Source organism: Saccopteryx bilineata, chromosome 5 (assembly GCF_036850765.1).
Source record: "Saccopteryx bilineata isolate mSacBil1 chromosome 5, mSacBil1_pri_phased_curated, whole genome shotgun sequence".
Classification (NCBI taxonomy): Eukaryota; Metazoa; Chordata; class Mammalia; order Chiroptera; family Emballonuridae; genus Saccopteryx; species Saccopteryx bilineata.
Window position 1 is genome coordinate 39,514,209 of NC_089494.1, and position 27,721 is coordinate 39,541,929.

Genomic DNA, 27,721 nt, shown 5'->3' on the forward strand with positions numbered 1-27,721 from the left:
TAAATAAAAGCCTCATTTGCAAACTCTTACTTGTTTTCTGCTTTTGTGAGATTACAAAAGAAACCACCCCGCAGGCTCTTACCTGCGCTGGCTTGGTGAAAGTCAGCGTCCTCCCCTGCCCCATCAATAGCGTTGGCATTTTCCTCAGGCCTCTCATTAGTCATGGTTCTGCGGATACTCTGATATCTAAAATCAGGAGCTTAGAGTCACCTCAGAGCAGCCTCTAAAATTTGGGACTCAACCGTTTCCCCGGGGCCCAAAAGTTTTCATGATCTTCCCAACCTCAAACATTTCCTCCCCAAACCCCCATTCCCTGACCTAGGCCATCTGTTGTTTAAGTATATTACACTGAATTTCTTCTGTCCATTGTTTGTGGACATTTACCTAACATGTTTGTGGACATTTACCTAACAGATTAATAAAATTATTAATCATGGCCCTTAACCAAAGAAAACTGTATTTCCCTATTGTTAAAGAAAAAATAACAACTTTTTGTTCTGTAGCAATTAGTACTTGAAAAAGGGCAGATTAAAAAGCTTAGACTGATAATAAAGATGCATAATGAACAAAGAGTCTAAATATTTAGAAAGATAATTGGCTTCAAATGATAAATGCATACATTCTGCTTTACTAAAAATCAGTGCCTTGGGTTGACTACAGAGGTCATCACTACTTATCCCCTCTCCAGTTTCCAAACTATCTGTGTATGTGGTTGTTATTATTATTTTTTTAACCAAGAGAAGTTCAATGAAACCTAGGAATCAAAAGATGTAACAGTTCCACCTTAATGACAGGACACACAAAGATGAAAGAGAGACAACTGTGTTTTCTACTTGGCACAGTGTAAAAATTAGCCCAACCACAAAACAGAACAGTGACAGCAGAAACGCCCCCCCCCTCACCTCCGGTTCAGCTGCTCCATCTGCTGTATGGAGTTCGACCTCTGCAGCACCTGGGGGGCGGGGGGCGCTGTCGGCCGCTGCCACGTGGTGGTTCTGTTCACGTGATCCACGTAGAAGATCCTGCCGTGGCTGTCTATGCGCGCCTCCCAGTCTAAACGGCAGTCACACGTCCAGAGGGATTATTAGGAGAGGCGGAGGCCATCGATGTGATTCACTAACTTTAGCACGTGTTTTCCCTCCCTGACATGCTAGAATTTGGGGCTAATAACATATATCTCACTGTGTAACCCTGCACTTCCCCTTGGTCCATACCAGAATCTGTTGTGACCAGAGAGTTAACATATCCTCTGAGCATAATGCCAACTCTTTAAAGAATCTCTGAATGTATTTTTCCAGATTTGCCAACAAGACTCATCCTTTATATATGAACACCAATATTTAAAAAATACAAATAATTAGTATTATGATACGTCAGAGATTCATATCAAAATTGGTGTTGATGTTTGTTTTCACCAAAATATAATTTTTTTCTGTGTTTTTTTTTTCCAGCTTACATGAAAAACTCATAGCTGGAAACTTTCACATGTACATCTACACACAATTTTAGTAAATATAGTCTTCAGAAGAAAATAATGCAAGCCTAGTCATTAAACAGCATCATTATCTACACACTTCCATTTGCACTTTCTCAAAAATGAATACATTTCAGAGCAAGGGTAATTACTTGCCTCCAACCTCAAATAAATACAATGTGTTAGACGAGCACTTAATTTTATGTTTAAGCAATCTCATTGATTAACTGTTAAGTCTTTGTAAACAAATATATACGGGCATGTTCAATAAAAACAGGTAGCGGACTGGTTGGTCCTCAGAGCCAAATGTCTCATCTCTGTGACTCTATAAAAGGCTATTCCCCTATTAAAATATACAGAGTATGAGCTAATGTCTTCAAAAGGCAAAATTTTCAAACTGACTGCAGTGTTGGGAAGGGTAATTTATATAGAAACATAGGAAAACAGCAGAGATCTATTCTTTAGTAAAACGTGAAAGATTGATGATAAGATCTTAAGAGAAACCAGAGTATCAGTTTCTATTCTTACTGTATCAGAGATCTATTCTTTAACCAGGAAAGTTCTTATTCATTTCTATTTCAATATACTGTAAGTTATTTTTTGAAATTAATAAGCCCCTTTCTCCTAAGCAGCATAATGATTTCAAAATGTTCTATTTGATTACATAGCTCAACAGACACCATAGGCCTATTTCTGGGGACCAGAAGGAAAGCATGCTTGTCTCTGACCACCTACGGCACTGCTCTGGAGGTGAACGAACAAGTGCTCCAACAGTACTTAGGGTTGGAAAGACCTGCATGCTAGGTCCCAGCCAGCGCCAAACAATCATTGAGAGCTGCCTCAGTGGGGAGTGGAAAGGTATTTTATTTGTTGATCTCAGCACATTATAATTTATGACAAACGGCAAGAGAAAGAAAAATTGGGCTGAGGAAAAGCACCACACAGACAAACAACTCAATGTCACTCATGCTCCAAGTCACACAGACTCACAAGGAACCAGCCTGCCAAATCTGAACTCTTCGGGCACAGCTAGGATCCCGTCAGTAAGATATGTCCAAATGATCTCATGCTCAGCCTGCCATATGCTGACAAGTAACACCTACAGTAAAGCATTTTCAGGAACCGTTTTCCAAAACCCTTTGATCTAGGCCATTGTTTTGCTCTGTTCCTTGCATACTTTCTCATCTCAAAGACTTTGAGAACCAAGTCTTCCCATTTCATTCTGTTATCCATAGAGCTAGGAAATTCAAGCTTACGTTCTGTATCAAGTCAAATGTACATGAAAACAAAGGCCATTTCTTCCCCAATTTTTTTTTTTTAAGTGTAGAATAGGTCAGTTCGGGATAAAAACAGAGCAGAAACCAACTTAAAGGAAGCAGAAAGAGAGGTGTTGCCAAACTGCAAGATAAGGTTATAAACTACAATTTGGCTAAATTTTCTGGCAGCTACAGCAGAAAAGAAAACACATTATTGCATACTTTCCATTTTCTAACAAAATAAAGTTTAAAAAAAAAATGATCTTCAAAGATAGAATATTTTCCTTGAACAAACTAAGTAAAAATTGACCCCGTGAAATGTGGCCTGAATGAGCGCCACATGGGTGGCAAAAGAGGGGGAGAGAGAATAATTACATAGCATGGAATGAATGAACAAATAACTTAAATTAGAGCCAGTTGTAAAAAAGAATGATGGGCCTGACCTGTGGTGGCGCAGTGGATAAAGCGTCGACCTGGAACACTGAGGTCACCGGTTCAAAACCCTGGGCTTGCCTGATCAAGGCACGTATGGGAGTTGATGCTTTCTGCTCCTCCCCCTGTTCTCTCTCTATCTCTCCCTCTCTCTCTAATAAAAATGAATAAATAAAATCTAAAAAAAAAGTAAATAAATAAAAAAAAACATTAAAAAAGAATGATGGTTGCATCCACTTTCCACATAGGCCAGGAATAACTTTAATTTGTATTTCAGTCAAGAGATTTCTGTGTGCAGTGGGGAGAATAAGAAAAGTTCCAAAAATTTGGTTTCTAAGAGCATAGGATTTCGTATGCACCTTAAGACTATCACCTTCAAATACTGTACCTTTACACTGAGTTGTCACATAAATCCTCATAGAGAGAAATGCTATATTGTGGTTTCAAGTTGATAGTTGGCCATTTGATTGGGAAAAACTACTATGCTGTTGACTTATTCCTGAATTACACACCCACTCTTACCCAAGTGGTTAGCAGATGAAGACGTGAACACCTCCCAGTGAATGCTGAGACTGGGAAGGAGGTCAGTGACTAAGCAGAATTAACTACACCTCGAGGGAAGCAGGCATTAGACTATGTGAAAACAATAGAGTGAAGAGACGAGGCTTGAACTGGTTACAATTGGATTGAGAAAAGTCAAGTACCTGAATGTTTCCTATTTATAAATCCACTATCAACATTATAATCATGGTATCTTCATCAACATGATAACATGATGAAGTCATAATAAACTAACGATACTTTTAAGGGGGAAAAAAGGCTTCAGGATAGATGCTAGACAGCAGTGTTTAAAAGACTATTATTTTCTTATTTTAAGACTCAAGGAAGTATGGTTGTATTTCTATAAAGTACAGAAGTAAGTGGAACTTATCTATGGTTTTGGAGTCAGGACAGTAGGTCCCTGTCCTTTCAAAACTGGGGTTCATGACTGGAAGGGGCAGGAAGGACACGCAGGCGCCAGTGAACGGGGCTGGCCCAGGGGTGCACGTGGCTCGGGAGAATTCGGCAGGCTGAGGGTGCTCTTTTCTGCATGTTTATTTGAATAAAAAGTTTTAAAATATCTCAAATAGCTGTATAATTTGCACTTTAATTTAATTTTGAAGAAAAGTAGCATTTTAGATGAAAAGAATCAATTCTTTCTTTAAAGCTAACTTTTGAACTCTAGAAAATAAGAGCCTTTAGCCTTAAACTTAGTACAAACTCAAAGATTGACTATATATATTTTCCGGATTCACTGCCTATTTTTAGGCATTCATTTCAAAGGATGATTTAAAAATGAAACTGTACAACCGCAAATAGTGAGAAACGTTCCCCTGTATTTTTCCAGAACTACCCATTTGAACCCATAAGTAATACACTTGTCTTAACAAGATGGCAACAATCTTGGGATCAGATAAGAGTCCACTGATCCAGACTGTTCATCTTGAATCTATTTCTATCCTTTTTTTGGGGGGGGGGCATTTATTTGATGATTCCCTATTGTCTCCAGCACAGCAATAGGTGAAGTCACAATTATGTTGGAGGCAATAAGAGAAAAATGTTTTTCAGAAGGAACTGAGCCAGCCATTCTTTCTTCACTTATCTTAACGCTAAAAAGACCAAGATCTGTCATGCTGATGAATTCCAGTGGACTTCAGCCCTGAACGGCCTCCAGCTACCAGTGCCATCAATCACCTCAGAATAAGAGACCGCAGATTCTTAAAGGACTGAGAGCACATTCAAGTTCAAGCTGCTTCCCTGGAAGGCACTCCACACTGCCCTTAAGACATGGAGCTTTCTTATTTCCTATAGATCATTGGAATGTTTCTCTACAAGTGGTTGAAGTTACACAGCCCACGTGGTCACTGCACAAGGTCGATAGCCTAAAGCAAGAGTCCGATTTTGAGAAGCAATTGGCAGATCACTATTACAGCTGAACAGTCTTTGTACTAAGTCCAAGTTCTGCTCCCTGATCCTAAATAGAAGAAATGAGACTGAAAGAAGCAAAAAAAAACAAGGAAAACTGCTCTACATAAAAAGAGATCAAATAGGTGTTCAGAGACTAAGTTATAACACTGCTATGTAGACTATACCACATGATCGGGTGTAAGAGTGAAACCATATAGCAAGAGACCTCACTTAACTGAATTGCAAATCTTCAGAGAGAAGCATACGTTTGCTGGGGTTTTCTCACTATAATGTCAGCACCCAAGTATTGTATAAGGTGAACATAAGCTAAAAGAACAACAATCAGAATAAGGACAAAGAATCCAGAGTGGAGAGCATCGAAGCCTAAGGTACAAAGCTTCAGTAGCTTGTCTCAGGGTCTGGACACAGTGACCTGCACAGAGAGAAAAGGCACTTCTGAGTCTCAGATGCTTAGCAGAGCAATCCATCTGAGCCATGAGACAGCTGCTCACACTCTTCCTGTGACCATTTCTCATACACTTGAGGGGCCCCCTGGGGGACGTTCCACTTGGTGAGCCTTCTGAGTCTGACTTCAAAAACACTTCAGTATAATAAAGGTTCAGTGAAACCCCTAATATAATATAAACCATAATATAAGCCACCACTGCCACTAACCAAACTTTCAAAATTTACATTCCTCTACCCCTACAATAGTCCCTTCCCTTCTAATCTTAGATCAGAAAACCCAACAGAGCAGTGGTCTCCAACCTTTTTTGGGCCACGAACCGGTTTAATGTCAGAAAATATTTTCATGGACCGGCCTTTAGGGTGGGACGGATAAATGTATCACGTGACCAAGACAAGCGTCAAGAGTGAGTCTTAGATGGATGTAACAGAGGGAATCTGGTCATTTTTAAAAAATTAAAACATCGTTCAGACTTAAATATAAATAAAACAGAAATAATGTAAGTTATTTATTCTTTCTCTGCGGACCGGTACCAAATGGCCCACAGACTGCTACCGGTCCGCGGCCCGGGGGTTGGGGACCACTGCGACAGAGGACAAGGAATGTTTGAGACTCAGTTTCAGCTTTTACTAGAATGGGATCCTAAACAAATTACTATTTTATCTAGGCTTCCATTGCACCATCTATACAATGACAGACTCAGATTAGATGATTTACATCCATCGGTCTACAAATTATTTTTATTTATTTTTTATTTATTCATTTTAGAGAGGAGAGGGAGAGACAGACAGAGAGAGAGAGAGACAGAGAGAGAGAAGGGGGGGAGGAGCTGGAAGCATCAACTCCCATATGTGCCTTGACCAGGCAAGCCCAGGGTTTTGAACCAGCGACCTCAGCATTTCCAGGTCGACGCTTTATCCACTGCGCCACCACAGGTCAGGCCATCGGTCTACAAATTAAAGACCTGCTTAACCTGCCTCACAAACTGTCACGAAGAATTTGAAGAAAAAAAAAAAGGAAAGAATGTAAAAGTGTTTCATAAACTATAGAGCACTATACAAGTTTCAGGTATTATGATTCATAGCGTTAAAAGTAAAACCATTAGCCTTAAAATAATTTAGTCAAATCATTTAAGAGAGGGATCAATCTGTACTCTCCAACCAGACGCCTGTTAGCTGAGCCTCCCAGGAGGCAGTCTGCAGCCAGAAGACACAAGACAGCAGACTGTGGAATGCTGCAGCCCCGAGTTAGTCCTGGCCAGAGAGACAGTGAGGAGCGAAGACAGAGATCTGGCTGTGGTGAAGACAGACAACTGATTAAACAGACTATCAGAGGTGTGAGAAAGACTGGAACCAGGAAGGAACAAAGCAGTATGGGGACAGAGTGGAACACAAGCAGGTATGCTCAGACCATAACCTGTAACCTATCCAACATAATATAATCTCCTTCACGCTTCCATGTTTGCAAATTGCATAAGAGGAAACAGCTCTTAAGAATTTTCTTCCTGCCTGACCAGGCAGTGGTGCAGTAGATAGAGTGTTGGACTGGGATGTCATGGACCTAAGTTCAAAACCTCAAGGTCACTGGCTTGAGCGTGGGCTCATTGAGCTTGAGCGCGGGCTCACCAGCTTGAGTCCAAAGGTCACTGGCTTGAAGCCCAAGGTCGCTGGCTTGAGCAAGGGGTCACTCGGTCTGTGGAACCCCCCTCCCCCGGTCAAAGCACATATGAGAAAGCAATCAATGAACAACTAAGGAGCTGCAACAAAGAATTGATGCTTCTCATCTCTCTCCCTTCCTGTCTGTACCTCTGTCTCTGAAAAAAAAAATTTTTTTCTTTCTATTCATCATTAAATTGGATATACTATTAAATTGCTTTTTTACTTTTGATTATATAAACTTACTAAAATGAACTACCAATTGTTTATATTTTCAAACTCCTGAGATATATACTGTGTGATAAAAAAATATCAGTGTTTAAATGAATGCATTGAAATATCACAAAAAGGGGTCATAATTTCAGAAGAAAATAACCTGTCTTTATAAAATACAATCTAGAGACCAAAATCATGGTCTGACAAAAATCAGAGCAATGGGATGTGGCCAGAAGGATGCCCTCTATCCACACACGGAGGCGATGCTATCTATGCCTGTCCTCCGGGGCCCAGCAATTCCCTTGACTTATTATTAATCCACACACGCGTACAACAAAGCTCTCTCAGAATTCTCTTCTGGTGTTCCTAATTCATTTTTCTCCAATTAAATCTAAATATTTCCCAGGAATATTTTTCTTTTAAGCCTCTAATCTTTTCTCCCAGAGTAAATAATAAGTTATTTTCCCCCACTTGCTTATGATGACACAATGATTAATCTTTTGCTTGATTTTTAAAAACCGCTTAAAATGTACATGTTCTATGAATAACCACACTTAGTGATCCAAGTACACGAACAAAGGATCGGTGCACAACAGAATGTCAAAGAAATCGAGCCAATATTTTGACAAATTGTACACAGTACCATTATTCTGCTTCTCTGTCAAGCACTCACCAAAACTAACCATGACCTTTAAATGCATGCTCCCTCTGACCCCTCTATGTTCCACCGTTTTTAAAATACAAAGGCCCATGATCACATATGAGATGGGTGAATAGAGAGAGGGTCAATAAGGAAAGCAATTAGATAGAAAGATGCACTTCTCAATAGTTCTTAAAAGCAGTCTTTACTGAGCTTTATTATTGTTCATCAAAATGCTCTGCCCTCACAAAGCAACCTTGCTTTCAGGGAGTCTAGAAACTTAAATAGTGTTAAGGTTACGTCCAGACTGTGACTGGCCATGGGCGTCGCTCAGACCTCTGAAGGCAGGCTGTGGACCTATTTCCCAGCACCCCTAATCCTCCACCGTCTCTCCTTTAAGTGCTACATATTTCTTGTACGTGAAGGAAATGCAATAGTTTTCAAATCCCCAGATAACTATCAAGTTCCAAATATATGGTTATTAATCTCTGGAATTAATAACACTTCTCTGTATAATAAGAAAACCAGACCCCTGTACTTAATGATTTAAAATGTTGTAACTGAATAAAAAGCAGAGTATTACACACAGGGAGGCTTTTTCTAAGAGACTGTACTAGTTTGTCTACTAACTGAATATTTATGCTGCCATTAGGCATAATTAAATTTTTTTTTTTTTATTATATACCCAATTCTAAATATCTGGTCCTGAAATATCTGGATCTATTTCCCTGATTATACTGTTTACTCCACAGGCATCGCAGAGTTTACTTTTCCACAGCTGCCTTTTCATTCAACAGAACAGTGCCGGGCAGCAGTCACCAGCATGGCACCTTCCAGACTATGTCTGCTAAGTCAGGAGGCAGCTCTCCGCTCCCTTCATAGGGGACTGGTCATCCATCTTTTAGGTCCCGTGGCTCCTGCAACCCTTGCACCCTCTGATCAAGGTGAGCCCTTTAATTAACAAGCCCTCACTTGGTGGGAGAGCCTCGTCCACCCTCTGGTACCGGCTGACGTCCTGGCGCACTGAAGGCAGCGATCGCAGCGGCTGGTGGCCATTGGCTTGAGAACCTAGGATTAAAGGAAAAAGTTATCCAGGTACTGTTTTCCCCTTCAGTGTCAGAACAACCACCACGAACATATACAACTGAAATTAACAGAATATTGTATGCCAGCTACACTTTAATAAAAACGTTTTTAAAAACCTAACATAGGCCCTGGCCGGTTGGCTCAGTGATAGAGTGTCGGCCTGGCGTGCAGGAGTCCCGGGTTCGATTACCGGCCAGGGCACACAGGAGAAGCGCCCATCTGCTTCTCCACCCCTCCCCTCTCCTTCTTCTCTCTCTCTCTCTCTCTCTCTCTCTCTTCCCCTCCCGCAGCCAAGGCTCCATTGGAGCAAAGATGGCCCGGGCGCTGAGGATGGGTCTGTGGCCTCTGTCTCAGGCGCTAGAATGGCTCTGATTGCGGCAGAGCGACGCCCCAGATGGGCAGAGCATCACCCCTTGGTGGGCATGCCGGGTGGATCCTGGTCGGGCGCATGCGGGAGTCTGTCTGACTGCCTCCCTGTTTCCAACTTTGGAAAAATACGAAAAAAAAAACAACAAAAAACAAAAAAACCCTAACATAAGTCACGGGCCTACTCCCTTTTCTCTATTGAGTCTCATTTCCCACATGAGGATCCAGAAACAAAAGAAAATGGGAGGTGAATTTTTTTCACCTTTGCTTGGCCAGAAAATGGTCTTCTGGCCTGACCTGCAGTGGCAGAGTGGATAAAGCATCGACCTGGAATGTTGAGGTTGCCGGTTTGAAACCCTAGCATTACCTACTCAAGGCACATACAAGAAGCAACTACTAGAAAGTTGATGCTTCCTGTATTCCCCACCTCTTTCAATCTCTCTCTCTCAAATAAATAAATAAATTTTTTTTAAAAGGGTCTTCTGGAGAGCTGTCTGCTGTGCTCAGCATTGCCCGATCCCATTCTCCCCTCCACTGGCCTCTGTCCTGGTCATGCACTAATCCTTTAGGGTCACATTATGTATGGCCACAAGATAATGAAGGAAACAAAACCACAACAACAGAAATAAAGGAGAAAGAAAGAGAGGAAGAGGCATACTTTAGGTAGAAAAATAAATTACAGAATAAGAAAAATCATTCCTATTTCTGAGTCTATGCTATGTAGGCAAGTGAAATTATCCTCAGACCGATTCATCTATAATTGAACATTTTAAAGGAATCTTTCTATTGAGCCACATGCACTGAGACAGAACACAATTGTTATGTGTAGATTTGCATCCGAAGACACTCAGACCATATCACTTTCTCTTTTGAAAGTTTTACGCAAGGTGAGACCTTAAGGTGTTTCTGAGAAGCTCTGCAGAGAACACCAACGCTGAAGCTGCTGGCCTGTCTGCTTCTGTATCTCCGGACCCAGATCCCACCAGAGGTTCATTATTTAAGTTTGTTTTTGTTTTCACACTGCCCAGACCAGGGGACTTGACCCTGAGTGCCCTACAGCCTGTGCCACATGCACACGTGCAGTTTGCTCATGTGCACTGCCCTCGGGCATCTAAGGCATTAACGTATTCCTGATGCGGAATCTCAAGACTCATTAACTCTGAATATTTATTCCACAGGCCTCTTATCTCAGCATTAGAAGATCCACTAAAATATAATAATAAAAACCGTTGAACCCCAAGGTGAAGAATTCAGGTAACAGTCAACTTGTAGTATAATTTACATTAAAGGACAAAACCACGAGACTTCTCTTTGGGCAGGTATGCTTGAGACCAGGGCCATGCTGTCGTCTACATCCTACCTCCAGTCGCGCCCTCCTCCTGGGCAGTGGCCCCTTCACAGGCCCCCTGGGTATCCCCAGCATCACCCTCTTCTTGGGGCTGGCTCTCAGCAGCAGCTGCAGCTCCCTCTAAGCTGCCCCTCCGCTGCCAGACCTCCCCCACCTCGTCCTGGTCAGGCACCGTGGCCACCTCTGCCCCTGGCCCTTCCTCCTCGCCACTGGGCACCTGCACCACAGGGAGAGAGCCAGGAGTGCATATGGAATCCTGTGACCCTTCGGCGGGGCCGCTGCTGGGGGGCTCTGCCGTGCAGGCTCCGTCCTCCTCCTCCTGAGAGGAAAAGGCGGGGGTCTCGGGAAACCGTGCACTCTCCAGGGAGGAGCACCGTGTCTCCACTGAGGACAGCTGCGTGGTGACGCTCTCATTGCAGGAGCTATCGGCGCCTTCCAGGTCACTCTCTCCCTCTGGCCTGGTGCTGGCCTCGCTCACACTCTCTGTCCTGGCAGGGTCACTGGGTTCTGTTCCCGAGGACAGCTGGGAAGGCTCCGACCCCTGGTCAAGGGACTCAGTCTCACTGACGGCTCTTCGGCTTCCTCCCGATGTGTCGGAGGTCCCCGTGTCTGCCCCACTCGGGGGCTGATCTACCTCTTGAGAGCCACACAATTCAGTGCCACCCGGGTCAGCACTGGGCTGAGGCTCTGGGCCATTCTCACTCTCCTCCGGGGCGGGGCCTGAGGGCGAGCAGCTGTCTGCAAGCTCCGGAAGGTCCTCTGGCTTCTCCTTGAGGGACGCGGCAGTGGCATCGTTCGTGGGGGCTTCCTCCAGCTCCAAGGGGCTGTCTTCCGGCTTGGTCTGAGATGTCAGGCTCGCACTGTCAGTTCTCGATGCCCTGCTAAACATAGTTAACCCTCCTTCCTCCTCCAAAGAGGACGGATAACCCAGGTCCTGCTGGAACTCGTGGTCTTCTTCATCCGAGTCGATATGGAGCATGGCATTGAGTCTTGTGTCGGTGGGAAAGCTACTCCTCAGTTTCGGAGAGGCCCCCATAGACCTCTCCGAGCAGGTAGCTGCGTTCGGCCTGGAATGGCCATTGTGTTCAATAGCATCTAAATAGTCATTGAGTGAATCCTGACGTCCTCTGGAAGGTGAGGTCCTTGAAGAAATGGAGTTTAACTCTTCTGTGTCTATTTCCAGAGTAGAGCTAGTCCTGAAAGAATGCTTGGGAGTCCCATCGGCACTCTCCTCAGAAACTGGTCCATTAGAGCAGACCGGGCTGTCATGGTGGCCCCCCGGCCCGTCCTCCTCGTCAGAAGGGCTTCCGAGATCTCCGTTCACAGAGTGGACCCCAAGTATTGTGCCAACAGCCTCCGGCGAAGCATCTGAAGGAGCAAACAGCACTTATAAAAACAAGGTAGTATCATAACAAATCAACGTTTAATGTCCTATTCCTTTGCCACCAATCAGTTCAAAGAGCTCAGTCATCCCACCGAGGCCTCTTTACAGTGTCACCAGCTTGCTAAGGCTCACTCCTCACCCCTCACTACTAAAGAACACACTGCAGGTCATTCTGACATAGTCGGTGCGTACGTTTGCTCCTGCCACAAATTCCACAGCCCGGTTTCCAGACGCAGATATAACCTTATGAGGTATTTCTGATAAACAGATTTTCATAACCGCTTGAAAAACTTCAACAGGCAATCAACCTCTGGGTATCTTTTTTATTTTCAGAACTGGACACAAATTTGATTATTTTCAAATGCAAACTGACAACTAAGTAAGATTTAACAAGTTTTTTTTTTTTTTTTCCTACGGGGATGTATTTATACTGATATCTCACCTTCATGCACAGAAGATGTAACCTCCACTTTAAACTGGAGGTAGCCACTCACGTGGTCAGCTGGGAGCCTTCGGCCAAGGTTGTAGCTGAGCATCTGATCACTGCAAGAGGAGAAATGGTTCTTTCATCCACGGACACTGGTGGCAGCCTTCGTCTTCTTCCCACAGGCCACCCCCTGAATCCCACATATTTCTCTTAAAACTTTCAGACTGTTCAAGAAAATAAAAGGCTCAAAGCCATGTTAGGGTCCAATGTAATGTTATTCATTCACACAAGTGAATATTTATAAACCCAGTGATAAAAGGACATTTTGTCAAAGAGGTTTTACTAGTAAAAGCAGAAATTGCAAGACAGTAATATATATCATTCAAAGTGCATTGATTTGCTTTCTCTCTATCTGCTAAGGGTGAGCAGTGAAAGACATTTTGAAAATCAGCCAGAGTCTGTGAAAGGCCTAAAATTATAGGTGTTTTTGGACTGAGGTGTGAAAGTACAGTAGGCCTGTCCCCTTAGCGTTGAGCACGGTAAAAGAACACACAGACAAGAACACACAGGTTGCCTCACAGAAGCCACTGTGCTGTGTATCTGAGAACAGGAGCTACGAGCCAGGAGAGAGTCGCAGAAGAACAGGCCACACCCTGACAGCTGCTCCAGTGTGTAAAGGGCAGGGGGCCTCTGAACCTCCCCTTCCTCACCTGTAAGGCTGGGCTGGAGCTGTTGGCACTCCCTGTGGGAGAGCTTGGCCATCACTGCTTCTCACGGTGGCAGGTGAGTGATTCTGATGGGACAGGTAGCGAAACTAGATGTGCCCTGTGCTGGGTCTTACAGCCACGTTTGGAGGCGAGCTAGTGGGGACCTCACGTAGGCCTGCCCAGTTTCTGCCCCACCTTGGACCCCGGCTCAGCCTACCAGCCTCCTCAAGGATGAAGCTGTCCATCTTTTCAATTCTGGTTTATTTATCAAAGCCAAATGCAATTACATCATGTCTTCGTATGCAAGTAACTTTCATTCTGAGTCTGATTTACATTTAATTAAGGAAAATAGCCGAAGGCTCAGTACCAGATCATACCATCTGTGCTCTCACACTGCCCTCTAATGGCAACTGCAGGGGGAAAACACAGTGCCTCTACCTAATGTTTGCACCACAGAACATACAGTTTAGAGCCTCTAGTCAGCTGTTTATTATTAATCCGCATGATTATTTGTTTGTGCTTCTCTACCTCCTCAGTACAGTTCTAAATCGGTTATCCATTTAAAATAACACATGCTAATATTGATACAAGATACAGGCCAGCTCTTGTAAATTTCTTTGACATCACAGCAAGAATTTCATAAAACAATAAGATGATATTCTTGGCTTTTTTCCTTCCCTAGAAACATTGCAATAATCTTTTTTTCTTGATTGATGCTTTTAAAATGCTTTGTTTCCCCAAATTGAGTGCCTACTACATGTCACCTATAGACTGTGCTATGCGCTTTGCATGCACCCTCTCTTTTAATCCTCCTCGCGACCCCGAGAGAGGTGGGTAGCCCTGTGTGCCGGGGGAAATGGAGGCGAAGGGAGGATAAGCAACCTGCCCACAGCCAGACAGCTGTGAAGGGACAGAACCAGGCTTAGAACAGGGACTCAGCCTGACGCAGAAGGCCTTGCTCTGCTGTCACATCCGTTTCATTTTACGTGTAACCTCGATGATTCTACACTGCTTTTAGTAACACGCATCTTAATGATACACATGTTCTCACGGTCACTTCAATGTGACTGCCATCATAATGCTTTTTCTACTTAATTCAATATTAAAATTTTTTTTCTGTAAATGGATAGGAAGACATCTGTGACTATTAGACATCACAAGTATGTTAAATGCTTTCACATCAGAGTGTTCAAATAACACTATCTAATGGCTGTGATCTACATAATAGCAGGGATGTCTTTCTGTGTCTTACCACAGACCCCCCAGCACTACACAGGGCCTGACACAAACAGGTACTCTGTCTCTGTCCACTACCGCATAGACCCAGCAGCAGATCACACGGACCTGCTCTCGACATTGTGGTTCCTCACTCATCTCTTTGGACATGCAGTCGTGGAATAATAAAATCTTCCTGTCTTTGTTAAAACTAAATTGAACCTCCTCTCCTCTTCTTCAGCCAATAAAAGTAAAGAGTTGGTGTTGATGATGAAGACAAAAAAAGTGATCAGTTTTAGCTAGGAAAGAAACAGTAGGAATTGTACCGAAAGAACTGTATCCATCTGTTTTGTTCACTATCCTATCCCCAATACCCAACAAACACAGCGCTAAACATTTAGTAGATACTATGTACACACCACACACATACACCCATTTGTTGAATAAACAAATTAACAAATGATCTCTACTTGGAAAAAAATAATTTTAACGGGTGTTAGTGCTGTTTTTTTAGCCAAACTGACAAGATACTCAATTCAAGAATTCAACCCACAACTACAGGCAATCCTCTGTATTTGGAGATTCTGAGTCAAGGTTTCCTCCTCTGCTGAGTGTTTCTTCGTTCTTACCAAGTCTCATCTGACTCACCCTGCCTCTTGCTGTGATACATTATTATGAACAATATATTACATACTATTATGATATATAATTATAAAGAACAAGTGCCAAAGAACTCTTACTATCTGACGGAAACATTTCTCACTAATGAAGCAGAGCAATTAACAGAGCATGGGAAAGTGATGTGCTCTTGGACAAAACGCAGGCCGTTTCTGGATAATGTCAGATTCAAACAAATGCTCTCAAAGTAGGGAATCAGCAAGGAGTTTCTGCTCAGTCTGTAAAACTGTACCGTGTCAAACCTCAGCTGTTTCAGTGCCAGTCCACCAAACATGTAAGGAATCAAAACCCAGCATTTTTCAACATGTATCAATTACTACAGGGAACACAATAATCAGAAATACATATTTTGAGGATAATATATGACCTACTAATATGTAGTATGTATTGTTCTTATTTAATAAAGCAAAACCTTAAGTACCTGTATCAGACAATGCTTTGAATGTACTTATACAGAAATATTTCATAATTCTGCCATTCCTAATTCCCAGTGCACAGGGACTCTGTGGCTGGGTGTCCTCTTGATGTCCAGTTCTTTAAAACACTAAATGGAAAGCCAGCAAGACAACACTAGTTTTGAACACTGACAAGGTTTTATTCTCCTCAGTCATTCTTACTGGCGTACATAAATTGACATGTCTACCCAGTGCTACTTTTTATTATGTAAATTATATAATAATATAAATTAAATGGTAGCTACAGTTCCCATAGTTAATTCTCACTCTTTATAATCTTTTGCTTTCTAAGATATCCTAAAAATAATTTTTAAAAACTGCTGTGGACTAGCGCGGCTAGAAATTCTGGGTCTTGAGGTTGAACGGTGAGGAATTAAGAAAACAGACTCATCGAGAAAAGAGAATGGGATCGAGAGGCCTCTTAGATGCTGATGGCAATATCTGAGAGAGGAATAGCCCCCAGTTTGCTTTATTATATAGCTGTATGCAAATAAGGAAGTCTTTGATACAAAGTCACACATCTGAGGCAAAAACAGGAACTCTCTTAAGGCATAAACAGGAATCCCCCCACCATGCATAAGCGAAATCAACCAACATCTGAACAAACAAAGAGTGAGAGGAAGGGCATGTAAACTGCTTTCAGCAACTTAAGCAAGCAAGTGAAGTGGGTACAGATACTCAGCTTCATAGCCAATATGGAGGTGGTGGTGGGGGGGGGGGAGAACTTAGCCTTTTGCTAAGCCTTGAATTTACAAAGGCTTTTTGCCACTTGCAGTCTACCACAAAAAACTTCCCAAAATACATCACCTCCACTAGAACCAATAATTGTTATCCTTAAAAATAATTGTGATTTCCCAGCTTTTATGAGATAAACCAGGTTGTTAAAATTTCAGTATAATATTTATACTTCATGGGCTGGCTCAGCCACAAATTCCACTGCCTCTGATGGCCAGAGAATTAGAATCCACTAGAACCTCTTAGTTTCAGATTTTTAAGGAGTCATAGAGATGATTTGGTCTAAGTGCTTTATTTTTCAGATGAGAAAACTAATGCCCGTGCAAACTGTGAGGTGCCAATAGTTAGTCAGCTGCACAGTGAATATGGATGACCAACGTGGGTCAGCTAGAGCGATATGACATTACTGCCAGTCCTTAAGGTGTTGTAAAGAAGCCAAGATTCTAGAGCAGACTGATCTGAACTCAAATTCAGCTCCAACACTTGCTTGTTAGTCTCAAATTCCTCATCTCTGAAATGAGTATAATTACATTCTTTACCTCCCACAGTTGTTGGAAAGATTACATGAGCTAATGAGTGGATTGTACTTAAGTGCTGACAGAAAAGCAAGTTCTCAGCATCTTCTTTGTTTACTATTACTGCTGTGACTACAACTACTAATATTATTACTGATACTGCCACTATTACTACTATTACTGCTGTGACTACGACTACTAATAGTATTACTGATACTGCCACTATTACTACTATTACTGCTGTGACTACGACTACTAATAGTATTACTGATACTGCCACTATTACTACTATTACTGCTGTGACTACGACTACTAATAGTATTACTGATACTGCCACTATTACTACTATTACTGCTGTGACTACGACTACTAATAGTATTACTGATACTGCCACTATTACTACTATTACTGCTGTGACTACGACTACTAATAGTATTACTGATACTGCCACTATTACTACTATTACTGCTGTGACTACGACTACTAATAGTATTACTGATACTGTCACTATTACTACTATTACTACTGTGACTACGACTACTAATAGTATTACTGATACTGCCACTATTACTACTATTACTGCTGTGACTATGACTACTAATAGTATTACTGATACTGCCACTATTACTACTATTACTGCTGCAGAGGCTACTGCTACTACCACCATCATAATATAATGTTCTCTTACCATGAAAAAGATTCCAAAAATATGCCCCTGCGAGCTACCTCAGTGCACCAGTGTCACTGAGTTTGCCAGTACTTACCAAGGAAAAATAAACAGATCATTTATAGTAGGGATGGAAGCATGTTATGCTTTCTTAACTACTTTATTCACAACTTACAAAAGTCACACAGAAAGAAAAGGACATCAAAGTAAATTTTAGTTGCCAGAAGGAATGTATATATCTAGTTCTAGTATAATACTGCTTTCAAGAGTGTAGGTTTTATTCTAAATGGCCCTAAAACAAGGTGGTTTTTATTGTTCAGGAATAACAAGTTCTTTGGATGGGATTAGTCAGGAAAAGGGAAGGGTCAACCAGACACTAGGATCCTCATCTAGGGAGAGGCAATTACAGCAAGATTGCAATATATACAAAAACAATTGAGCACTATGATACTGGACGCTGAAATGCTAATGGTAGGTTCATCTTGGAAAAGACAGATACCAAAAAAATAAAATAAAAAGGTATATAATTGTAACACAGTAACTTTTGTCCTACATGTTTTAATGGATGTGCATTTTCATTTTTAAAAGAATTATGTTATTACTTCTTATCAGTAAGAAAAGTCCTAGGACTGAAAATGAAAGTATCATTTCAGTTGCTTCTGTACAAATAAATCTCACAAAGATCCCACCACATGATGGCTGATTACCCAATGGCTTGTCTCTCCAGCAGCCTCTGAACCGGAATGGTTAGTTTCCCCAGGAAACGCTTGATGATAGGACGGCTCTTGGCAAATTTGTCTTTAATTTCAATTTCTAAGACATCAGTAAGAAGTGCAAAAAAGGAATATTTCTGAAAAGAAAAACAGATAATATGTTGATTTAAAAAAAGACAAATATGAAATTATATCATTTATTATTCTAGGAAACAGTATCTCTTAAATCTTAATGACATAATGACATACAGAGTCCACATGGCTAGAAACATTTGCAGCTATTATCAATACTTTATTCACAGAATCATTAACATTCACAATGACTGAAAAGCAACAGTTGAGGCCTGACCAGGTGGTGGTGCAGTAAATAGAGTCTTGGCCTGAGACACTGAGGACCCAAGTTAGAAACCTCGAGGTCACTGGCTGAGTGCAGGCTCACCAGCTTGAGCGTGGGATCATGTCTATGATCATGTCTATGATCCCACGGTTGCTGGCTTGAGCCCAAGCATTGCTGGCTTAAAGCCCAAGGTTGCTGGCTTGAGCAAGGGGTCACTGGCTCAGCTGGAGTGATACGCTTGATGGAAACACTTGATAGGACGTGCCTTGACACCCCCCCCCCCACCCGGTCAAGGCACATAAGAAAGCAATCAATGAACTAATAAGTTGCCATAACTAGGAGTTGATGCTTATCATCTCTCTCCCTTCCTGTCTGTCTGTCCCTGTCTCTCTCTTTCTCTCGCAAAAAAAAAAAAAAAAAAGGCAACAGTTAATCTGCATGGAAGCCCCGTCAGTCATCAATCCTTTCCTGGTTCAACAGTTTTAGGAGACGTTATCAAATATTACATTGTGCATAATACAATTTTAATACTCACTACCTTTATTGTAGCTTAATTCTTTGAAATTTAATATCCTGTTATAGGACGGTTTAGAATTAACCAATATATTTGGTTAAAGGCAATTTTAATTCCTTACCCCATATTATTTAGAAGTTGCACAATATAGGTTAAAATACTCTTTCACTTAGTGGTTAAAGTAGATATATCTACAGAATACTATGGTTTCCTTGGTAAATATTGAAGTAAAAACAATGTTTACATGGAAATTAATTTAAAAGTCACATAGAGTCATTTCTTCTGAGACAGAAAAATTAAAGTATGAGGTTAAGATAAGCTTCATTATTTTGTTTAAGAATATCACTGGAGAAAATAAGATTGGATATTAATTATGACATAAATAAATATAAAGAGCTTTGCTCATTTAGAAAGACTTTCACATATAGTACCTTCATTTTATCTTTATAAAAATAAAATTTTATTTTTCATATGATGATCTCAGGAAAAATAAATGATGGGACCAGGAATCTAACCTGAATCATTTCACTTTTTCCCTGACAGTATCCTGGCAACCACAGGGATGTGAATAATGTTAGACACTGAGCCACCAGTCAATTTAATTTAATCACAACAAAGTTCTCCAAAGGACCATGCAGTTTAGTAATCTGCTTAATGAAAAAAAAGTACTTGCTTAGAATAAGAAAGCTGAGTTTAAGTATGGTTTTTGTTTCTAAATAGTACATAAACACTGTCAGTTTCAGTTTCTTAGTCATAAAAATGGGGAAATGATCATCTCATCCCTTATGCCCCTGTTATCAGGCTTACACTGGAAATGGGGTTAAGAACTTGGTAAATACTAAATGTGAGGAAAAGTTCTTGTTAGTGTCATTACTATATCCACTTTGTGCTGTTTAGAGCTTATATTGAGATAAATTTTATATTTTCCAGGCTTCTAATCTGTTAAATCAGGTAGCATGTCTTTAAAAGTTATTTATTATTTGGAGATAGTAAGTACTAGTTTTTTAAACCAGGAATAAAAAAGACTTGCATTTATCTACTTAAATAACCAAAAGAACTGACCAGAAGAAACATCTTGCTGAGCTGGCAAGTCTCAAATATCTTTCCCCCCTCTCTCTCTCTCTCTCTTATTAAGTGGGAGGTGGGAAGGCAGAGAGACAGTCCCACATGTGCCCTAAACAGGATCCCCTGGCAAGCCCCCTACTGGCGATGTTCTGCCCATCTGGGGCTGCTCCATTGCGCAGCAACTAAGCTATTTTAGCCACTGAGGCGAGGCCACGGAGCCATCCTCGGCGCTGAGGGCCAACTTGCTTGAGCCATTCGAGCCATGGCTGTGGGGGTGGGGGGAGGGAGAGGAAGAGAGAGAACGGGGAATGGTGGAAAAGCAATGATCATTTCTCCTCTGTGTCCTGACTGGGAATCAAACCCAGGACTTCCACATGCCAGGCCAATAACTCTATCACTGAGCCAACCAGCTGGGGCCTACCTTTTCTCTAATTGGTTTTAGATACCCTGAATTATCTCCCTCTCCAATGAAATATCAATATTTCTACAACATTGTTAAAATATATTATTTTAACAAACCATTTAGGGGATTATTTAATTACTTGTGCGACTCTTATGCCAATAAAGGTTTGCCCGGAAGCACTCTAATTAGTATTTGAAATGTGTCTTGCATCCTGAAGAAATGGAGGGAGAGCTTGTGCTTTGCTCACTGGGTGAGAAACAATGTCTTTTTGTTTATTCTTTGACTTTCTGTAGTTCTAATGAGAAAATCTTTTGCCTGATTTCACTGATGTGGTGCACTACCCCAACTGGTAGCATGATGTGGCTGAGGACGTCTACAGTACTGTCAACACAATTTGGCTTCACTCAAAATGACAACCCTTTGAATGGCTCACTTAACTTACTGAAACCTAGAAATCCAAAAAATATGTGCCAAAGCCTGTAGGCAGAGAAATTCTAAAATCTGTACTGAATATAGGCTAGCACAAAATACTAAACTTTGAAATAAAAACAGAACCATTATCACTGATTTTTCCTTCCTCCTCAGGGTCCAGTGCCTCTGCAAGGCACTGTTACTAATCCTGTCCTTACTTCAAATTCTGATACTTTGTTCTCATAATTTATTTATTTATTTGTTTTTTGCATTGAGTTTGACTTTTTAAAGTATATATTGCTAAAGTGTTTGGTTTGATTTTTGAACCTTTTGGCATCCTTTAAATTGTGAGCCTGAGGTGAGTGCCTTACATGCCTTATCCAGTTAAACCCAGCCCTAGCAAAAAGGGAATATCTCATCTCGTTAGACCCTCTTAATAGATCCTCTAGTCCAGGGGTCGGGAACCTTTTCGGCTGAGAGAGCCATGAACGCCACATATTTTAAAATGTAATTCTGTGAGAGCCATACAATGACCCATGTATGTTACACATTATCCAATAAAAATTTGGTGTTGTCCTGGAGGACAGCTGTGATTGGCTCCAGCCACCTGCAACCATGAACATGAGCGGTAGGAAATGAATGGATTGTAATACATGAGAATGTTTTGTATTTTTAATGTCATTATTTTTTTTTATTGAAGATTTGTCTGCGAGCCAGATGCAGCCATCAGAAGAGCCACATCTGGCTCGTGAGCCATAGGTTCCCAACCCCTGCTCTAGGCCCACACCCATAAACAGCTCAGTGATGCACATAGTCAAGAGGAGAGAGATAGAGTTAGTTCACTCCTTAATTGTCAGGGATAAGATCCCTGATGATCATCTTACCTCTCGGTGCCAAATTGGATTAGTGGTATTACTGATGATAGTAGACCGTCTCTCCTGGCCATGGTGGGCACAAGTGGGGAAACTGCTCTTCTTCCCTGGCTGAATGGACATCTTAAGGTAAGGGTCCGGATTGAAGAACATTCCTTTCTTTAGCCCAACAGCTCTTAGATCTTTAAAGAAAGAACGAGAGGAGGGAACAGAAGGGGAGAGGAAAAGGACAGAAGGACAAGCAACCCAATGACAATTTACTCATACAAAAAGCTCTAAACCAGTGGTAGTCAACCTAGTCTCTACCGCCCACTAGTGGGCATTCCAGCTTTCATGGTGGGCGGTAGTGGAGCAACCAAAGTATAAATAAAAAGATAGATTTAACTATAGTAAGTTGTTTTATAAAGATTTATTCTGCCAAACTTAGTGAAAAATTTACTACTAACAGAGATACAAAAGTGGGCAGTAGGTATAAAAAGGTTGACTACCCTGCTCTAAACAGATCCTATTTGGTAAAACAATAACAAAAGTTATTCATACTACGATTGCTTAGATAAGTGAGGATAAGTGGGTTATGACCAAATCTAGCAGGGGATATCCTAACAAGCTGAAACCAAACTTTTATCTCTACCTTACACACTTAAAATGACTTCCTAGGAACCGTTTTGATTCTAACAAGTATGTGGTTTGGCAACCAGCAATTCAAACAGTATCATGAGAAAAATCTTTAGTAAATAGTTTATTTAAAAAACCCCCACCATTTGTTCCTTTATGATAGAAAAATGAATCTTTTACTTATATAAATGAAATGCACTGACATATGTTTAATTAAGAATGAAACTTCAGAGCATACATTCAATTATATCACATTTAAAGTGTCATATATTTCACAAACATAATAAATGTTAAAAAAATTTCTGAAATATGAATGCTACCTGTTATATTAAATAATTGTGAGGTTATTTTTTCAATAGCCAAAGTAATTTAAAATTTTGATTAATGTCCCATAACTCATCTTAGATTCACCAGTTGTTATTTCATACTATGTGAGCTGCTAAAACTTTTTGCTAATGTCTGATTAGTGAAGAGATTGACACTTCTTTTAGATGATCAGGGCTAAGGGATACAAAAATGTCAGGAAATAAAGCTGGCTTCACTGAGTGCCCAACACCTTTCTGAGAATATCAATTTGAATAAGTCCAGAGAGCCATGTGATCTTGAAAGCTTCCGGAAGAACAGACTGCAGGTAACTTCAATACAGTTATGATCAGTCTATGGAGGTCCTGACCACTGGCTCAGATTGCAATTTTGCAGATGGTCTGTAAACCTTCAAAGACCTTTGGATTACCCAGATCAGCTGGGAAAGAGACCCTGTAGAATACCCTAAATTATAAAAGGTCACCAGGGTCAACCTACTCAATCTTACTTCTGAAACACAAAGTCTTTCTTAGAAGGACAGAGCTGGCCAGGGGTTGCCCACAGAACACTGATCTCCAGGGACAGCTCCCTGGAGGAGGCTCCCCTCCTCATGTAGGCCAATAAGAACTAGTGGTCTAGATATTTGTGTGACGGAACTAGACCAGGAGTGCCTAATGACATATAACTGGCAGTAGAGGGAGGCAGTTTAACATGTTGGCAAAGACTGAAAACTTCATCCATCAGGACCTTCTGTTAAGAACATCAAATGAAACAGAGTAAGATCTTTCATCTGAAAACCAGTGGGAGAATTTGGAAAAGACAAGTAAATAACTAGACAGGCACTTCAGAGAAGCTACTGTAATCTCATTAGCCTTACAGTTCCCATTTCTGGCACTGCCTAATGTGTTTGCATTTTATTATCAATTTAATAATGCTACATATTTGGCATAAAATGGCTTTGAGAGAAAAATGCAATTTACATACTTATTTTTTTACTTTTCTTGATTATGCTCACCTCAGACTCAAAAATAGAAGAATCATATTCTTTAGATATTAAGTCTACGTCTAAACAAGGGGTTTCTTTGCAGTAAATGAGGAATAATATATACAGAAATAGCTGCCACAAAGTCTGGCAGAGCTAAATTATTCATGCAAAACATTCCTTTGAACACTAAGAATTCCACCAGAAGATTAAGCCACTGTGATGAAAGAAGTCACTGTTAACCCTCATACCAAACTTTTCCACAAGGGACACTGCACAAATAAATCTTCATTAACAAATACAATAAATTACCAATTATGTTAGTCTGATAATTCAGTTAGCCATCTCATTTCTGCTCTTGTTTCTCTCTTTTGTTGTTTATATACATATTTTATTGCTCATAAATATCCACATCACGTAATAGACCAGTGGTAATCAACCTGGTCCCTACCGCCCACTAGTGGGCGTTCCAGCTTTCATGGTGGGTGGTAGCAGAGCAACCAAAGTATAAATAAAAAGATAGATTTAACTATAGTAAGTTGTTTTATAAAGATTTATTCTGCCAAACTTAGCGAAAATCTGACATAAAGTACTTGGTAAGTAATTATTATTATATGCTTTAACTTGCTGTAACTCTGCTTTATAAATTTTATAAAGTAAAGTTACTTCCCTACTTTATAAATCACCATTACTGTGGAACCGGTGGGCAGTTAGAAAATTTTACTATTAACAGAGATACAAAAGTGGGCGGTAGGTATAAAAAGGTTGACTACCTCTGTAATAGAACAATGAAAAACTCAAAGTCACAAATATAGGACATGTTAAATATTCTGGTTTAAAGTTTTATTTGGAGAAGAGGTTTAAGATATTAATCAAAGCACCGTTTTTGTTTTTGCTGTAGAGTTCAACTATTTGCGTCCCTACTTATTCACAGATAATCAAGAGTAGAGCATTTGCAGGCAGCCGCGCCACAATGCCTAAATGCTCGTGTATAAATATTATATTCACTGTCAATATGCTACAACTAGATTAACTGTTTAGAATTACAATAGAAAATTGTTTCCATGTTCTATAATTTTAGCCATGTCTGTATACCATCTGCAAATATCTGATTACATGGCAAGAAATAAGACATATTTTCAGCAAGCTGCCATGTTTATTAAGGTGGGATGTTAGAAGTATTTAAAGAAGAAACATCTGGCTGTGACCCAAAGCTTATTTCCTACTTTGTAGGAATGGGTTCTGGGATTTTCATCTTCTGGATGGTCATTCTTCCATAGTGAGTTAATTAAAACTGCTGTGAAGTAAAAATCAATGTGTGTATCATATTTAGAATGATATTGATCACTTAAAAGCATAGGGTAATGCTTCTAAACTCAGAAAACCATGGTATGGTCAAACTAAATTCTCTGAGCCATGCAGGTTGGGTAGTTGTTCCCTAACTAGAAAGAAAGGATTTCTGCATCTGCAGCCCCTCAGGACTGTGAAAGTCTGAAGTACAGGGAGCCAACTGAAATGTTTTCAAGAGACAGACAGATAATGGGGCAGGGTAGTGTCATGGGCAGGATAGTGTCATGGGCAGGGTAGTGTCATGGGCAGGGTAGTGTCACGGGCAGGGTAGTGTCACGGGCAGGGTAGTGTCATATGCAGCGATACTTCCAAGTGCCCTTCTAAAAACCTAGATATTTTTCAACCCTGAAGGTTCCAACAAAAATATCTTTATTGGCCAAATTTGAACCATAAGAGACCAGTTTACAGCTTCTGAGATTTGCCAAAAAACAGAAACATAAGAGGCTTTCATAGTAAGCAACCTCAGATGGGGAAGAAAAGGAGGATGCTAGAACAGACGTGGATAGTTGGAAAACCATGGGCCAGCAACGAACTCCTTACGATGCACCCTTCTGTCACATGTAATAAGTGTGCATCATTGCAGTGTCTGTTTTCAAGATCAGCCTTCTAACTCTCACTCTTAATGAATATCTATTTTCATTCACATTTCTTTTTGTAACCAAGAAAGTGAAATCTAATTTAAATTTCAGAAGCACTACACTAATGGAAAAAATGAAAAAACATCTTACAGTGACAGACATCTGTTAGACTTCATTTTGCATGTATTGTAGAACAATGGTCTATTTTAAAAGTCTATTTCAAATACTGATTTTCTTAAGAGTATTCTTGACTTCATGATTGCCAGTTTTTAAAAAAAATCAGTGGCTTTCAAACTTTTTTTTTTTTTTTTTGTATTTTTCTGAAGCTGGAAACGGGGAGAGACAGTCAGACAGACTCCCGCATGCACCCGACCGGGATCCACCCGGCACGCCCACCAGGGGGCGACGCTCTGCCCCTCCGGGGGGTCGCTCTGTTGCGACCAGAGCCACTCTAGCGCCTGGGGCAGAGGCCAAGGAGCCATCCCCAGCACCAGGGCCATCTTTGCTCCAAGGGAGCCTCACTGCGGGAGGGGAAGAGAGAGACAGAGGAGGGAGAGGGGGAGGGGTGGAGAAGCAGATGGTGCTTCTCCTGTGTGCCTCAGCCGGGAATCAAACCCGGGACCTCTGCACGCCAGGCCGACGCTCTACCACTGAGCCAACCAGCCAGGGCCGCTTTCAAACATTTTTGACAGTGATCTACATACAAAGTGAAGTTTTACACTGAACCCCAGTATACACATACAGAGGTGTGTATATACTCTTGTGTGAAAATTTTCAGTTTGTATAAACAGATGTTTTATGAAAAAAATATTTCCCTTTTATGGTAAACTGACTTTATTCTATTTATTACCAATTTCAACTAAATAAATCTTATAAACTACCAATGAGATCCAACTCACAATCAGTGCTTTCATTTTAGGATAAACATGCAAGCAGTGAGAATGTTTTAGTAACCAGAAATAAAAAAAGTTGTCTTATCCACTTTCCAACTTTTATGTGTAGAAATAGGAGTATCCTTGCCTGACTTGTGGTGGCGCAGTGGATAAAGCATCGACCTGGAAATGCTGAGGTCACCAGTTCGAAACCCTGGGCTTGCCTGGTCAAGGCACATATGGGAGTTGATGCTTCCAGCTCCTCCCCCCTTCTCTCTCTCTGTCTCTCTCTCTCCCCCTCTCCTCTCTAAAATGAATTTAAAAAATTTAAAAATTAAAAAAAAAAAAAAAGAAATAGGAGTATCCTTTGGCTTTTCCCCCCTAGTCTTCAAATTTTTCCTTTCTCTAGATTCGGTAAGCACAAGTAATTTTCAATAACCAAAGCCCTAATGTAGGGTTAACACATTACATTACAGATTTTCTTTTAAATAGCTATACTTAGTTATAGATTTTTTTACCATCAGAAAACTTGGTAGTATAAATAACTTCTGAGTTTATATCAATAATCTAATTTTATCATGGTAAAAGATATACTTGAATTTCAGAAGTATTACCCCCAAAATAAATTAATAACTAGTTCACATATTCCACATGAAGATCTGTAGAAGGAAGTGACTATTTATGGTTTTTAAATTGCACACTTTCAAACTGGATATCACGCTGAATAAAGACAGCCTTACCAGACAATGTAAAGCTAACGAGTTTCCGAGAGTGCTGGCTCCCTGAAACACCTCCTTCCATGCCTTCTGCCCCCATCTGCAGACAAAGAACATGTATCTGAAGTCTCACAGGCATACAATGTTACTCAACCTGTTTGCAAGGATTTTTTGTATCAAACATGTATTTAGTATATACTTTTTCATATGCTACAAATCTTAGAATCCAGACACAAATGCAGGTTCTCAGAGATAAGAAAAAGGACCACACCTAAATTTAATCCTCATCCAAAATGAAACCAATATAAGCGTCTACATTCC

At 40.8% G+C, this 27,721-nt stretch overlaps 1 protein-coding gene across 8 annotated transcripts in view; it reads right to left on the reverse strand.

Annotated features, from left to right (window-relative positions):
* Nucleotides 1–27,721, reverse strand: part of HECW2 (HECT, C2 and WW domain containing E3 ubiquitin protein ligase 2) — a 438,960-nt gene that overhangs the window by 118,128 nt on the left and 293,111 nt on the right. For all 8 annotated transcript variants that reach the window (XM_066232561.1, XM_066232560.1, XM_066232559.1 and 5 more), the window contains 8 exons: nucleotides 27,425–27,500; nucleotides 21,997–22,166; nucleotides 18,377–18,519; nucleotides 12,713–12,813; nucleotides 10,899–12,254; nucleotides 9,059–9,154; nucleotides 903–1,053; nucleotides 83–186 (listed from right to left, as the gene is read on the reverse strand). In XM_066232561.1, coding sequence (XP_066088658.1) covers nucleotides 83–186; nucleotides 903–1,053; nucleotides 9,059–9,154; nucleotides 10,899–12,254; nucleotides 12,713–12,813; nucleotides 18,377–18,519; nucleotides 21,997–22,166; nucleotides 27,425–27,500 — 2,197 coding nt within the window. The remainder of the gene's footprint in view (nucleotides 1–82; nucleotides 187–902; nucleotides 1,054–9,058; nucleotides 9,155–10,898; nucleotides 12,255–12,712; nucleotides 12,814–18,376; nucleotides 18,520–21,996; nucleotides 22,167–27,424; nucleotides 27,501–27,721) is intronic.